The 15,941-nt window shown below is 45.3% G+C and overlaps 1 protein-coding gene across 3 annotated transcripts in view; it reads left to right on the top strand.

The window, feature by feature from the left end:
- LOC147896212 (putative metal-nicotianamine transporter YSL6) overlaps nt 1–15,455 on the top strand; it is a 28,970-nt gene extending 13,515 nt beyond the window's left edge. For 2 of the 3 annotated variants that reach the window (XM_087382853.1, XM_087382856.1), the window contains one exon: nt 14,449–15,455. In XM_087382853.1, coding sequence (XP_087238979.1) covers nt 14,449–15,374 — 926 coding nt within the window. In that variant the 3' untranslated portion in view covers nt 15,375–15,455. The remainder of the gene's footprint in view (nt 1–14,448) is intronic. The other variant, XM_087382855.1, reaches the window with a different exon arrangement.
- Nucleotides 15,456–15,941: the final 486 nt, after the last annotated feature.

The raw sequence follows: 15,941 nt of genomic DNA, 5'->3' as shown, positions 1-15,941 counted from the left end.
CTTTCTCATCAGGACAAGGATATCAAGGATAAGATTATTCTATCAAAGTTCAAGGTGGATACCTGCACTCCTAATGAACTGGACGAATGGTTGAGCAAGATGGAAGACTATTTCCTGCTCTGTCCTAGAAGTGATCAAAGAAAAATCAGATTTGCAGCCCTACACATGGAGGATTATGCTCATTCCTGGTGGAGGAATCTTCAAAATGAGGGGATCACTATTCATTCTTGGGAGGAATTTAAGGAGCAGATGTTTCAGACATTTGTATCCTCTATTGCTGGAGATAAGCTTGTTTGCCAATGGTATGACTTATCTCAGCAAGGTTCTGTGAGGAACTATATTAAACAGTTTTGGAAATTGTCCTTGTTTGTTCATGGTATTGATGAGAGTAGTAGGCTGCTCAAATTCATCTATGGAATTCATCCAAGCAATATGTGTAAGGCCAAATCAGGTGCCAAACTGAGTATGATCTTAGAGCTTGATGATGACCCTTCTTATGAAGACACTACTGCAGAGGTTGAATTCCATGACTGTGTAGGTGATGATCATGGAGACAATGATGTTTCTCATGATTCCAACCGTGAACCCTCTTTCCCATTCGACCCAGGCGGGTGTATTGTTTCTAATACCACAACTGATGGTGATTTGTAGTCAAAACAGAGAAGCAGATGGGAACTCGTGTGTGGATGATGATGAGGTGTTTTGGGATCCCAGTCTGTTACTTACAGCATCTCTCCAGAGGCATTATTGGGGTCTCATAATGCCCATACACGTACGCTACAAGGGACAATTAAGGGCAGATCAGTCCACATATTGGTTGATAGTGGGAGTACTCACAGCTTCATTAATTCCAAATCTATTGAGGCAGTAAGATTACAGCCTACCACTATTGATCATGGCTTGCAGGTACAAGTGGCTAATGGAGAGTATTCTATCAGCAGTCTTGTTGTCAAGGTACTGAAATACACTTGTCATCAAAATACGTCTTCGAAGGAGATTTGTTCATGCTGGACATGGGGCCCATTGATATTGTCCTTGGTTGTGATTGGCTGCAATCACTTGGGGAGATTACCATGGACATCCATCAGAGGTTTATGAGATTTTCCCATAAAGGTAAGGAGATATATTTGAAGGGCTATGAAGCACCTAAACTGGCTATCATATCTTCCAGGAAATTGGAAAGGGATCTCAGATACGTGTGTGCCATATATGCTATCCATTTTTCCCAAGTCTGAGGGTTCCAATGAATTCTTGGTTGAAGATCGTGATATGCAGGAACTGTTACAGCAGTACTCAGATGTATTTGCTGACTTGCCACATTGCCTTCCACCCAAAAGAGACATTGATCATGCCATTAATCTTGAAGCTGGTTCTAAACCAGTCAATAAGGCTCCTTACAAGTTGTCTAAGGTGGAGAGGGAGGAGGCTGCTAGGCAGGTCCAGGAGTTATTGGACAGGGACTCTATTACACATAACCAATCTCCATTTGCATCTCCTGTCCTATTGGTGAAGAAGAAGGATGGGTCTTACAGGTTATGCATTGATTATAGGGTCTCAATAAAATTACTATAAAGAACAGGTTCCCTATTCCTAGAATAGATGACCTATTGGATGAATTAAAGGGGGCAAAGTTCTTCACCAAGATTGACTTAAGATCTGGGTACCATCATATTAGGATGAGGGAAGGAGATGGGCCAAAGACAGCTTTCAAAACTGAAAGAGGGTTGTATCAATTTAAGGTGATGCCATTTGGGCTCACCAATGCCCCAGCTACCTTTCAAGCCTTGTTGAATAAGATACTTCAGCCATACCTTTATAAATATGCCTTGGTGTTCTTTGATGACATACTTATCTACAGCATATCCAAGGAGGACCACCTTGCACATGTGTGACAGATTCTGGAAGCTCTCAGATTCCATCAACTCTTTGCCAAGATGAGCAAGTGTACCTTCATGGCTAGTGAGGTGGAGTATTTGGGTCATATTGTGGGCAGCAATGGGATAAAGGTGGACCCTAATAAAGTGAGATGCATTGTGGGGTGGCCTCAGCCAGCCAATGTGACTCAGCTCAGAGGATTTCTTGGTCTTGCTTCATTCTATAGAAGGTTTATAAAGCATTTTGCCAAGATAGCTGCTCCTCTTATAGACTTTCCAAAGAAGGATTCTTTTAGATGGACTCTTGAGGCAGAAAAGAGTTTCCAGCACTTGAAGCTTGCCCTATCTTCAGCTCCTATTTTGGTATGCCCAGACTTCTCTCTTCCTTTCACTGCTCCATGAGGCTGCTTTAGGACAGCACCAATTCCTCTCCCACTAGCATCAGCTTCATTAAAGGGAAATACCAATAGTAAGTTGGCTCATCGTTATTATGGTCCTTATGAGGTGCTACAAAAGATTGGGAATGTAGCCTACAGATTAGAGCTTCTTCCTTCAGCAAGAATTCACAATGTTTCCATGTGTCTCTCTTGAAGAAGTGTTTGGGTCCCTTAGACCAGGTTATAGAGGAGCTTCCACCCATGGATGAGGAGGGATCAACACAGTATATACCTGAGAGAATCATTGATTCAAGGACAGGAATAAATCCTATACTGAGTACTACATTAAATGGCAAGGATTACCAGATGATGAGTCATCATGGCAGCCAGCTTCTATCATAGACCAATATCCATATTTGCTCAGCTGATGACTTGTTTGGGAATGGTCAATTTCCTTGCTACATGGAGCTGTGGTGATTTCTTCCTATTCCACCCATGATGCTGCTGCAGTCCAGCCTACCTTGAGGGACTCATTGGCTGCTGGATTCGCTGTTTTCTCCACTGGATGACCAGATATGAGTTTCTTTTTATGAGCTGTAATTTTGTTACATTTCTCTTGCAAATTTGAAGGCAATTTTTCTTTTGGGCAGGGAGGAATTGTAACAAAGGTGATCCTTCCTTAGTCATTTTAGCCTAGTAGGTTATTTTAAAATGGCTTGTAATTGAGTAGCATTTAAGTGGGAAGCCAAATGTTGCCACGTGGCATCTTAGGGAGGCTGTCCCATAAGTCATATTGCTATTGTTGCTAGACCCAAACCTAAACATGGGGTGGGGGGGTTTCCTTGCTGTTGTACACATTCACTAATTATTTGCAATCTAGTACACTTTCTTTCCAGCTGAGCCTACATTGCCCTTGGCTGCCTTGAACTAGGACTTGCATCCTAGCCTGTTGCTAGTGCAGCCCATCATTAGCTGTGGTTCTACATGTAATTCCAGGTACCAATATGAATTCGCACATGAATTTCATGTTGTCCTTTCCCTTTGTCACTATCTACTGTTATTCTTGCCTTACTCCGGCTGTGAAACTATATTTAACTAGCATGCAGTAGGCTAGCTTCTCTACTATATCTTGTTCATGAGTGTCTGAAGGTGGCCGGTGCATGTAGTCAATCCAAACGGCATCACCTTGAATTCATACAAGCCCCATTCTGTGCGGAAGGTCGCCTTGTGCTCATCTCCTTGTTTCACCCGATTTGATGGTAGCCAGACCTCAAATCTATCTTCGTGGAAAGCTGAGCACCCTTGAGTTCATCCAACATGTCATCAATTCGGGGAATTGGAAACCTGTTCTTGATAGTGGCCTTGTTAAGATCCCTGTAATCAATGCACATGTGGTACAGTCTATCTTTCTTCTTCACCAGAAGCATTGGGGAGGCAAAAGGAGAAGTGCTATGAGAGACGAAGATCTTCTCAAGAAATTATCGCACCTGTACTGCCACTTCCTCCTGCTCAAATTTAGAAAGACGGTATGGGGCTTTGTTTATGTGCTTATTACTGCCGGGCTCCAAAAAAATGGCATGATCCACATCCCTCTTGGGAGGCAATCGGGATGGCATATCAGCAAATACATTAGCAAATTCAGAGAGCAATTTGTGCATATCTAAGTCATCCACATGTGGAATGCTTCTCTTATGAGCTATAAATACATTCAGGGTGTAGATGGCATTCTCGTTCTTGAGCTCTCTGGCCAACTGTCTTGCTGAAATGACCTGCATTTTCGGGGCTGTCATGCCCTGTAATACCACTTGCTTACCCCTGTGTGCAAAGCGGAGTTCAAGGCATTCAAATCCATGCTGAATTCTTCAAAGATTTCATTCAGTTGCAGCCCAAGACAATATCAATCGGACCCATGTCCAGTGCAAAAAGATCTCTTGCAAAATCATAGTCATCAGAGAGCTTGATCTTTGCACCCTGGTAACACAGTCTACTAATCATATGCTGTCCATTGGCCACTACCACTCTCAGACCGTGGTCTATCTCTGTAGCAATCAGCCCCAACTTTTGCAAGGTCTTGGTGTTGATGAAGCTATGAGTGCTCACAAGCATGTGAACAGTCCGGCCCTTGATCTTACCCTTTAATCTGATAGTCTTAGTGCTCTTGGCAACCATCAATGTATCAGGGGAGATAGCATATAGTGCTGGCTGAGCATCCAATAAATCTCCTCCTCAGCCACAGGAGCATTCCCATCTGCATCATCCCGTACATGGAATGGCATGGCAAGATGATGCTCCACAAAAGACGCCTATGCATACAGTGTCGTCTACCACGGGAGACTAGCATGCGAGAGAGACTCAATAGCACCACCAGGATCGAAAGGAAACTCAGCAGCCTTTGTGGCCCCAGTGTTTGGGGCTTCTTCTGGCACATATGCTTCCCTCCATCTCATCATGAGAGGCATCCAGGGAGTCTGTAGCATCTACCAATTCCTCATTGTCAGATAGCTCGATGATCATACTGAGTTTGGCTACACCAGTGTTGCACATCTTGCAAACATCTCGATGCTCAGGGGTCCACTTCTCACTGCGTCCACTTCTCACCACACTTAAAGCATAGATTTTCCTTCTTCTTGCTGTCTATAATTGCCCTTGTATGTTGTTTGATCTCTGATTTTTCATTCCCAGCATATGTCTTGCCTCTTGGCTTGGCATCAGGATCTCTGTAGGGCTTTGCATACGGCATCTTGCCGCCCGATACAATAGGCAATCTGGGGAATGGTGCTGCTGCAGATTTCTTATCATGTCATTGAGCCCATTTAGGCTTCTTTTCTGAATCATATACAGTCCCACGAGTGCTGCCCATTGCATCCTTATATCTACTGGCATATTTAGGCTCAAAGACCTCTGCGAGTTGGGCAGCTCGCTCAGTGGGCCCTTTCCAAATATGTCCAAGAAAGCCTCCAAAAACGCTGCAGATACTCTTGGACCATTCCGGTATGTGTTAATGCATAGAACTCAGCCAAGTATTGCTTTGATATGAGTGAGGATACGAAGGTAGTGACCTGAATCCCTTCCATGTGGTTGTCTTTTGAGGTGAATCCCTCATATACCACCACCATGTGTGAGCATAATCCTGCATATGCATGCCATAAAAAATGATGCGATCCTCATGAGACTTGGGGTAGAAGCGGAAGTAATCTTCTAGCTTCATGAGTCACTCTTCCAGCTCATTTGGAGTGCGCATGTCACCTTGAACTTGTGCACAGTGAGCTTATCTTTGGCATCTTTTGCTGCATTTTTTTTGCTCTGACCACTCTCAAATGCACGGGCCTCATCACGCGTAAGTTCATGTAATTATGAAATGGCATCTCCTCAAGGATGGACTCAGGTAAAGCACGGTAAGAGCACAATGCGTGAGACAACATATCATCAATCCCGGGCTGCTATCCATAATCAACACTTTGATGAGATGTAGAGCCAAAACTCTGATGCATAGGCTGTGTATGACTATAAGTACTCCTCGGCGGTGGAATGGGAGCATGGATCCTTGGCTATGTATAACCGCCAAATGCATCTCGTTGCAAGGAATGCATACCAAAAGGCTTAGAGGAAGATTGACCTCTCTCCCACTGCTATGGATTTCCAAGTGAACGCAAAACAAATCTAGGCATGCTGGCTGGTGTGGTGAAAGGGCTAACTGTGCTCGTAGGAGCACTCGTCGAATGCACTCCAGTAGTTCGGCCCAAAATAGATTGCTCTATCAGTACAGGTGCAGAGAGTCGTAAACTGTAAGATAGCCTCAAGTTCGGTACTGTAGGGACTGCGTCCTCAATGCCTCGAAAATGGGGAGAATGCATCATGGCTGTCTGACTGATCCCCATGTTGGGGCATATGTTATTTGCTCTTGTCAGATAATGCGCCAAGCTATTGGCCAATCCGTTGAGATATCTACTCACCAATCTGCTGTCCCAATTGAAGGAATGTATCATGGATCTTGGAGGATAATGCTCCCAGGAACTGTGCCTAAGCATCCCGAGATGTAGGAGAGAGGGGCTGAGTTGTAGGGACTTCTGAACCACCAATGGATGCACCAACTGTGGTATGTACATGGTCACGCTGAGCAGCCTCATGGCTATCATGTAGTCAACAAGAGTGGCACGCTTGGGAGCCATGTTGACTGTCACGGGAGAAAGGAGCTCGAATGTAGCTAGCTTCGTGCAAAAAGTCCTGCAAGAAAGGAAGCAGATAGGCAGAAGTAAATGCTGCTGTAATAGCACCTGATGCTGTGTGTGCAGCACACAGGAAGTGTCGATGTCAAAGCTCAAGAGGAAAATCGAGGAAGAGGCATTGAAACGGAGCCGGAATGAGCCCAAACGGGGCTGTAGAAGGCTTTGGAAAGAGGTAAAGCCCTCTTTTCCTTCTTTCCCTCCCCTTTTTTTTTTGGGGGGGTTTTCCTATGTCACCTAGGGCTGTTAGGACAATGACCCTAAGACCACTAGGATGGTTATGACAGTGGGTTAGGCTAACCTAAACTAACTTAACCTTGACGTAGTAACTTAACCCTAACCTAAATCCTATAGCTAACTGTGGTTAAAAACTAACCTAAGAGTTACTTTAGATTTTTTCTAAGCTTTGCTAGCAAGAGAGGCGGCGCATGCGGCGGATTGATGCAGTGACGGAGATGCCTATGCAGGCATTGGGTGGTTAGCTGTTGCTGTTGGTTGATTGGGCGTTGGTTGGCTGTAGTTGTAGGTCGGAAGATCCCTACAGTGGCTGCTGCTAATGGTTGGTTGGGGGTCGGGGAAGGACAAGGAAGGGTCAATTGATTGCATCGACTAGATTGCCCAGTAACTCTATCGCACAGAATAGTTGGTCAAGGGATACTGATTATAAGGACTATATCATTAGCATATAACAGTATTTGTATGAGGAGATCCCCTAGTGATGAGCCCTCGCCACCTAGGCGATCTATGAAAGATGTGATCTCATCAATGTAGAATAAAAAAAGAGTCGGTGAGAGAGGGCAGCCTTGCTTCACCCCAATGGTGCTCTCGACCCAATCTGATAGGCCGCCTGGGGCACGAACCCTGCCTCTGACTGACTCATACAAGCCCATCACACCCCAAATCAGCATCTCTGGTATTTGCATCTCCTGTAGTCTCCTGATCATGCGGGATCGTGGAACAATGTCGAAGGCCTTTTGAAAGTCTAGGAAGCATGTGTAGACTTTCTGATGTCTGGACCTCGCCTCCTCAATGATAGCCCTCAAAGTCAAAATGTGGTCTAGAGTAGAGTGCTGCCTCCTGAATCCTGCTTGCCCTAGTGCTCGTTGCCCCCGTGCCTCTGTACGACTACTGATCTCTCTCTCTAGTACCGATCCATAGATCTTGGCCAGTGTGTGGCCAATCATGAGGGTATGATAGTTCCTGGTGTCCATGGGATCTCGTGCTTTGTGTATTGGTATGATAGTAGTGGTGCTCCACGCTGGTCGGAAGCCGTGGCAAACTGCAAGGTTAAACATATGTGCAAGGATCGGTGCTAGGACCTCCTGCCCATGTGCGAAGTGCTTTGTCTGAAGGCCTTCGTGATCCGGCTGTGGAGCCGGCGAAGTGCAGCCTGCACATTCTGCGTAGTGAATAGATGACAAGTAGTGGGCCTGGGCATAGTGGACATGTTTGGCGATGTCTGCCTCGGACATCATATAAGGAGCATGCATAAGTGTGCCACACTCTCGGATTGGTGATGGGGATGGGTGGCTTTCCCTTCGCGAGGAATCCCCACCTAGTGGTTGGGTTTCCTAATCTGATGATCTCATCCATCCTATGTGTGAGGAAGGCTCGTCTCTTGCGGCGTGTCAGCCGTTGAAAGATCCTTTGTGCCTCGTGTGGCGTCAACTGACCCAAGACTCGCTCCCGTGTGAGGTGGGCTCACATTTCTCTGCACTCATCATCAAAATAGGGGTTTTGAGGCATCTTCCCATCTCGTACCCGTGAAGATCGGGTCGTAGGAAAGGATCTAGTGGTAGCATTCTGTATCACTATGACAAGGGTAGCTGAGGTGTGGGCGAGGTCTAGATCAGCCTCTAATAAGGCCGGAAGCTCTCTAGCTAAGTGACACACATACATTGGATCCAGGGCACGGTCAAAGTGGATCTAGGTACGGGTAGTGGTAGGGACTCTCCTTGTGCCTGGTGTAGTAGCAAGAACATAAAAGGCTAGATATGAGTGGTCGGCTCCAAGTGGGGGGGGGGGTATGGTGAGGTCATGTATTCGTGAGACAAAAGCCAGTGGGCCCAGTAAGTAGTCCATTGTGCATGTGAATCCCTCAGATGATGGCCATCTCTGAAGGCCATTGTAGATGATAAGGTCGTGGACAGCTCCCAACTCAAGCAGGTGTCGCTCGTATGCTGTCACATGTGAAGTATTTGCAGAGAGTCTCTGAATCCCAAGTTCTACTGCATCTAACTGTGGCATCATGTGGGGATCTCTCTCATATGTGAAGTCAAGTAAGCCCACTTGCTTGTCCCTTGTTCTTGCATTGAAATCCCCCATAAGGAGGGTGTCTCCCTATCTGGAGGCCTCTATGATATCCTCATGTATCGCAATTCTCATAAGGGCTGTGCCCCTCTGTAGTGACATCATGGGCATATGATGACGTGTGTGGGGGGAAATAGCATACCGCAATGAAGATAGGTTGCGCATCTAGTGGCTGCACTTGTATCCACATGTGACGTGCACGTTCCTCTCTCCGTACCACAAATATGAGTGGTCTCAAGTGTGTTTTGAAAAGGACAGCTACTCCTCCAGAGCCTCGCACCCCACTATCTCTCCTCATTTCTTTCCTATAAGCAGACTCCCAAGTGTACCTTGTCACTGTGGCCAGCCCTCTCTCTGGGCTCTCATGTGTCTCAGTGTAGAAGATGATGTCTCTGCCAGTGTATGTCTCCGAGAAGCTACCTGGGTCGGACCAAAGTGTGCCATTACAGTTCCATACAGCCATACTCAGCTTGTTTTGTGCACTCTTCTCCCGGCTCTGGCACCGTCATAGTTCACCCTCTTCGTTCTCCCCTTCTCCCTTGTCACCTCTGGCGACTCTTTCTCGAATAATCACTTTGCCATCTTTGTAGGCAGCCCATTTCCCTGCCTCTCTTGCTGCATTTTGATGGCTGAGGTAGTCGAGGGTGCTGCCATAGAGCCCCTCTAGCCAGACCATGGGTTGCCACCAAAAGCCCAATCTTCAAGGAAAGCAAAAACTGTACCACCCACTGATAGAGAGAAAGAAGGTAAGGAGGACAAAGAAAGGAAGGCCCTAAAAAGAAGCTATGGTGCCCGCTCCTCGAATGAGTGAGAGAAAAGCTCCTTCGTAATAAATGAGAGGCCAAGAGCTTGCCCACCAAAAACCGAAAGGGTGTCTGCTGAATTCTTGGGAGGAGAGCTGGTTGAGTGTGATCCAAGGGGAGTTGAAATGAGGGACAACCCCAAAGAACTGAGGGCTGGCTTGGTCTCTTCCTTGAAGCACAATACACCGACTTGAGCCCAATAGATGAGGCTGTAGTGCCTGGGTGGCTGTCACCTTGCTGAGGACGCGCTTTCACGATTGGAGAGGAGCCGCCAAAGGGGTCTTGCGTAGTGCTGCAACGAGAATACCCTGCCCCTACGATGGCAGGGTCTTGGAGTCGAGGGCTTTGTCGTCACTTGCAGCTCGAGATGGGCAGACCAGCGTGGAGGTGCTGGGCGGTCACTGAAGGGCACTAGGCCCTACGAATAGCTGGGGGGGGGGGTCGCACCCCCTTCTTAAGGGCAGCGCTGCCTGTACAGCCCCAACTAGGGGCTCTCAAAGTAGGCAACCCGGCTGGGGCCTCGAAGTAGGCAGGGGGAAGAGGAAGGGGGGGGACGCGGGCAGCGCTCTCTTTTTCCAAATTGGGGGACTTCTCTTCAAGTTGTCCTCTTTTTGGCTCAATTTTGCTCTACAAATTGGGTCTTTTGCCATTGGCCTGCAATTTTGCAGAGGAAAAGGCATTTGGCAGCGTTGTTTCCACTCAGCGTGAGTGAGATTTGCAGATATTTGCTATTTTTAAGAGTCTAATTTGGAGGATTTTGGGGCTTTTTTAGGCCGGTGATAGTTTATTGCGATGATTTCATGCTGCTGCAGTGACATTGAGCAGATATTTCAAAATTTCCTCTTTTCTAGCATACTTTCCTTTCTGGGAAATCAGCGCTTGCAGGATTAACACTTGCAATCATCTCCTTTGCCTTTGGGTTCAATTTCAGCTCACTTTTGAGCACTATTCAGCTATGGGTAACCCCAAGCTCTATTCAGCTATGGGTAACCCCAACCACTATTCCTTTGATCAGCTTGTTTCTCTAATCCTACAAGAGGAGCAGTGTCGTCAAAATCTGGCTGCTTCTATTCTTGAGACCACAAATGCACCAGCTGCCAATGAGCACACCCATGAGGCAGCACATTTTGCTCATGATGAGTGGGCCTTTGTTGTGAGATGCCATTATAATCCGTCATTAAATGCTTCAGTCTTATCACTTTCAGATTCTGACTCTGAGTGGTGTTTTGATAGTGGTGTTTCCAAGCACGTTACATCATGCAGCAATTTATTTCAGACATTGAGTGACGCTCCCAAGGGGGGCATTGTCACTTATGCAAACAATGCCTCTTATCTTGTCAAAGGAATTGGACAGGTTGGGGTTGCTTCTGTGTCAAGGGATAGAGTCACTCTTCTATGATCCACCGAACATGGTTTTGGATCTTGCAAAGATGCATGCACTTAAATAGCACATTTGTGAGGGTTGCTTGTTGGGTAAAATGCATCGGTTCTCATTCCCAAAAGATGGGACCCTTGGTGCATCTAAGAAGTGCAACTTAGTGCACAGTGGTGTCTGTGGTCTGATGGAGATAGCTTCTCTTTGGGGTTTCTATTATTTTGTCACTTTTGTGGATGACTGCACTAGACACACATGGCTCTATACTGTCAAGGCCAAGTCTGATTTTTTGTGTGCTTCAAGATTTTTTAGCCATGGCTGAAAATGAGAGTGGATGTAAACTCTGGGTTTGGGGGAGGGGTGGGGGCGGTGAGTACATGTCTCGAGAGTTTGCTCATTTTTTTGGCAGCCCGGGGCATAATTCATCAGCCCATGTAGAGCAATTGTTCTAAACTAGAGATTCAACATTGCAGGATGAAACTTATGACGTGGGAGCACGGAGTTTCACAGGGAGGTGAGCCCTTAACTTATTTGTTGGATAATTGAGTCCAAGGGAGGAAGAAGCCATTGACATAGACTGGATGGGGGTTAAAGGCTCCTTATCAATTTGACATGTTGAAATATGCACTCTTGAAGACTGATGAAAGTAATAAGAGTTCCATGATTGGTATACCAGGAAGCAGCATATTGCAAATCAACCCTAGGTATAGCTCGGTTACATAGAGTTTCCTTATTACATGCAGTGGCAATTAATGCAACATCAAGCAAATTGCCATGCGTCTATCTTTGTGCACCTTTGACCCTACAAAGGCTTATCGAATCTGCAATAGATCAAAAGAGCGGCAGCAAGATATCAAACACATCCGAGGCATCCACATAAGGCTCCCTTTTGTGGTCCAGCCAAGGTAAGGCAGCATGTGTTTAGCAAAAATAACATCCCAATATTTGCTATGTTGGGTTGAAACAACCTGTAACCTTTGATTTGTAAGCTGTAGCCTATGATGATGCATTTGACTTCCTTATCATAAAATTATGCCTCAGCTGAGAAGGAATATGAGCAAAGGCCAAAGATCCACAACACCCTCATGTGAGAAAGTGCCATGTTATGACCTGTCCGTGTCTCATAAGGTGTAATTGTCTACAAGCCCAAGTAGGTGCCCTATTCAGGACATATTTTGCGCATATGAGAGAGTCTACCCAAAACTGATCAGGCAAATACTTGCCCTTAAGCATACACTTGGCGATCTCCATTAAAGACCGGTTCTTCTGTTTTGCAACACCATCTTGTTGTAAGAAGGAGAGCACCACCCTTCCTCCTCTGTCTAGTTTCTTCTTCAAAATCCTCTTTTCCCATTTCTATCTGCTTATGGTGAGACGCCTTGGTGCGATTACACCTAATTGCCAAGGATGTTGATCCCAAGGGTAGCTTATGAGCAGACCAGTCTTGAATAGCCTTGGCAGATCTCAAGCATGACCTTTTGAGCAGGATAGGATGGGTGAGGTCATCCCTGGTCATGTTAAATCAACAAAGTTCTATAAAACGTTGACACCACTTTTTTTTTTTTGGGAATTCCTTTGACGGCTTAGTGGCATCACTTTTTGTTGATCAACCATCCACACTTGAAAATGCACTTCACTTGAACCAAGCTGTTGCATTGTAATCTTGGCTATAATGTTGATGGCGGCTCCACTATTCAAGAAGACATCGTTCAGTCTCACCCCATCTATTTCCACGAATACTTGTGGACTCTGTTCTCACATGAGGAAAGCATAGGCTGAGCACTGATTCACCACCATAGGACTCTTTAAGATGCCCCTGGCATATTTTTCAAGAATGTGATCGTTTGATCTTTGATTTGTGGAGACAATTGACATAATGGCCTGAAGGTGACCAAAACTTCATCAAGTCCTATATTAAAGAATGAGGTTTCCGTTAACCCCTGACAACCACACGACTCGCCTTGGATGTGGCCAAGTCACGGTGTCGAGGTGGCAGTCAATTGGTGGAGTGACACGCAAAGATCCTCAAGGCAGTTGGTGCAGTGGCACGAAGCATGAACAGGCAGTACAGACGTTGCAAGAAGATCAAGAAACCTGTGCAGGAAACGACATCCAGCTCTCAAGCAAAGGCTACACACCACCTGTAAAAGGAGGCGATGAGGACTAAGCAGTAGCTAGACTTTGACTGAGAGCCGGAGGTTGCATGATTCACAGTTGAGATAACACTACGCTATTGCACCAAGGGGAGGTGTATGCATAGCACAGATCATGCTCAGATCATGCAGCCACAGACTGGCACCCAGAGCCCCATCTATAAGATACCTTGTCTTTTCCTTCAGTTCTTGGTGCATGTCCTTTAATGTTCATTGCGCATATGTCTTGATACATTTCGTCCGCAGTACAACAACTTAAGTTAGTGATGCTCGGTTTCCTTTACACCTCAGGGCATCGGTAGTATCATGGCGTGTAGGCTAGCTGAATAGACTGCAAGAATGAGCATCTGGATAGTGAGCATTCGAGGAGTGAGGAAAAAAGACCGTGACATTTGGGGATCAAAGTGGGACAACACTGTAAAAGAGGGAGAAAATCTTTAGTGGAATGGGCATTCACCAAAAGCATAGTCACTGAGTGCACAAGGATTCATGTTGATGAAGAACAAATTGCACCAAGTGATTGAAGTGATATCCTACTTCAATCGAGTGTACGGGTATCAAGCGAAGATCTGTAACTTCTTAGAACCTACGCATCTACATGTGTCTAGATGGAAGAATGTGAACAAGCCATTGTCAGAACACTTGAGCCATAGCAGATTTCTGAAATGAGATCTAAATGCTGGAAAAAGTACACTGCTAGACAAGAGGAGCACCTTCGCCGAGGTGGAATAGATGGAGAGAACCAAGCGATCGGAAGACTGGAGATGAAAGACCAAAGGCAAAGAAGGGGTGGCATCTGATAGTGGAGAGCACAAGGTATATGGAGACCCAGCCCAGTTAGAAGAGATGCATCATCCGACCACTATGTAGAGACCAAAGGTGAACCGGTTCTTTCGGCCAAGGCACACTGAGGAACCCGAACCGAGAGGAACCTGTGCACGTGTGGTTTATCTCCAGTTTAGAAACTTTGCGATGCAAAGCTTGCATTTTTACTGGATTATTGTGTTGGCCAGATCATAAGTACTTTTTTGTGGATGTTAATGGTGCATTATTCATTTTATTTGGCTTTTTTGTTTGACTATGTGCACTGACATTGGGCAGTAGTCTTAAAGCTACTTTTTGTTGACATCAATGCCACTCAAGGAGAAATTGGGTTTTTGTAACTTGTTGAAATTGTTGCATTGGTATACAGATGTATTAAATGGGGTGGGCATGGGGGTGGGGGGGGAGAGATTTCGGTGTTTGGTTTTGGGTTTAGAGTGGAAGGTTGCCACTATCAGGAACACACTTGACCTTTGTGCTTTGGTTTTTTGTGTGGTACTCTGTTGAACAGATGGGGAGAATGCACCTGTAGCAATGGATGAGAAGAAGCTTAATGTTATATTTATGAAAGAAGGTATTCCTTTGTGGGTAGCAGCTTCCGGATATGTGGCATTGGCAGCCATTGCTATTGGTGTCATTCCTCTCTTGTTCCCAGCGTTGAAGTGGTATTTGGTACTCCTCTGCTATTGTGTGGCCCCTGCTCTGGCCTTTTGCAATGCCTATGGAGCAGGTCTGACTGATTGGAATTTAGCATCCACATATGGGAAGCTTGGACTATTTATCTTCGCCTCTTGGATTGGCAGTGATGGAGGAGTAATGGCTGGGCTGGCAACGTGTGGGGTGATGATGAGTATTGTTTCCACTGCATCAGACCTCATGCAAGATTTCAAGACTGGTTATCTCACGGCTTCTTCACCCCGCTCCATGTTTATGAGCCAATTAGCTGGCACACTAATGGGTTGCATCTTAGCCCCTCTTACTTTCTGGATGTTCTGGACAGCTTTTGACGTAGGATCAGCTGATGGGGAATACAAGGCACCTCTGGCAGTGATCTTCCGGGAAATGGCCCTCATTGGTGTACAGGGTTTCTCTGCACTTCCTTCCCATTGCCTTGAATTTTGCTGTAGTTTATTTACATTTGCTGTGGTTTTGAACGTAACTAGAGACTTAGTACCTTCTAAAGTCTCTCGGTTTATCCCCATTCCCATGGCTATGGCTATCCCCTTCTACATAGGGGCATATTTTGCAATTGATATGTTTGTGGGGACCGTAATTTTATTTGTTTGGGAAAGATTGAATAAGGAAGAGGCAGATGTTTATGCAGGTGCTATGGCGTCTGGCTTGATATGTGGGGATGGTATTTGGACTATTCCTTCAGCCATTCTTGCATTGTGCCAGGTTGATCCCCCAATTTGTATGTCTTTCACATCAACCTAGATATGAGGAGGTACAAAGTAAATTATCTTAAGCTATTGCTTTGTCAATGGCGTCATTGAATCAAACATTATTCTTATTTGTAAATATGCAAATTTATAAAGAATCGTTTAATGGATGTGGTTTTCATCCAAGAGATCTAAGAGAAGTTTTCAGGTAGATTTGCTTTAACACTTTTCGTGTTTGCATCACAGCTTTTCATCAAATGCATTATTTTATAAATATTGCATATGAGCACAGCTAAGCTCCTTCAGAGGCAGGAGAGTCTTGAACGAGCCTTTGAAATTAATTAATGTTACTGCTTGTGGTAATATGTAGAATTTATATAAATAGCATCTGTATTCTTAAGCTCTATGGAATACAATTTTATTATGATATTAAATGAATGGAGCGAAGTTTTATGCATCAGTCCTTTGACTCATGTTATGGTAGTGGCATATCATGATAAGTGTGTCATGATCATCCATAGAAATGCTAAGTTGATTTTTTGTTGTGATAGATCTTAAGCTTTGTTGTTAGTCCTTTTCTCTTGTAGTTTACACATGTGCCACCTGTGTTTCTATCTGGATA

Source organism: Dipteris shenzhenensis, chromosome 12 (genome assembly GCF_047967505.1).
Source record: "Dipteris shenzhenensis isolate YYH24624 ecotype China chromosome 12, Dip_SZ_1.0, whole genome shotgun sequence".
NCBI classification, from domain to species: domain Eukaryota; kingdom Viridiplantae; phylum Streptophyta; class Polypodiopsida; order Gleicheniales; family Dipteridaceae; genus Dipteris; species Dipteris shenzhenensis.
This window is presented reverse-complemented; position numbering and strand designations above follow the sequence as displayed.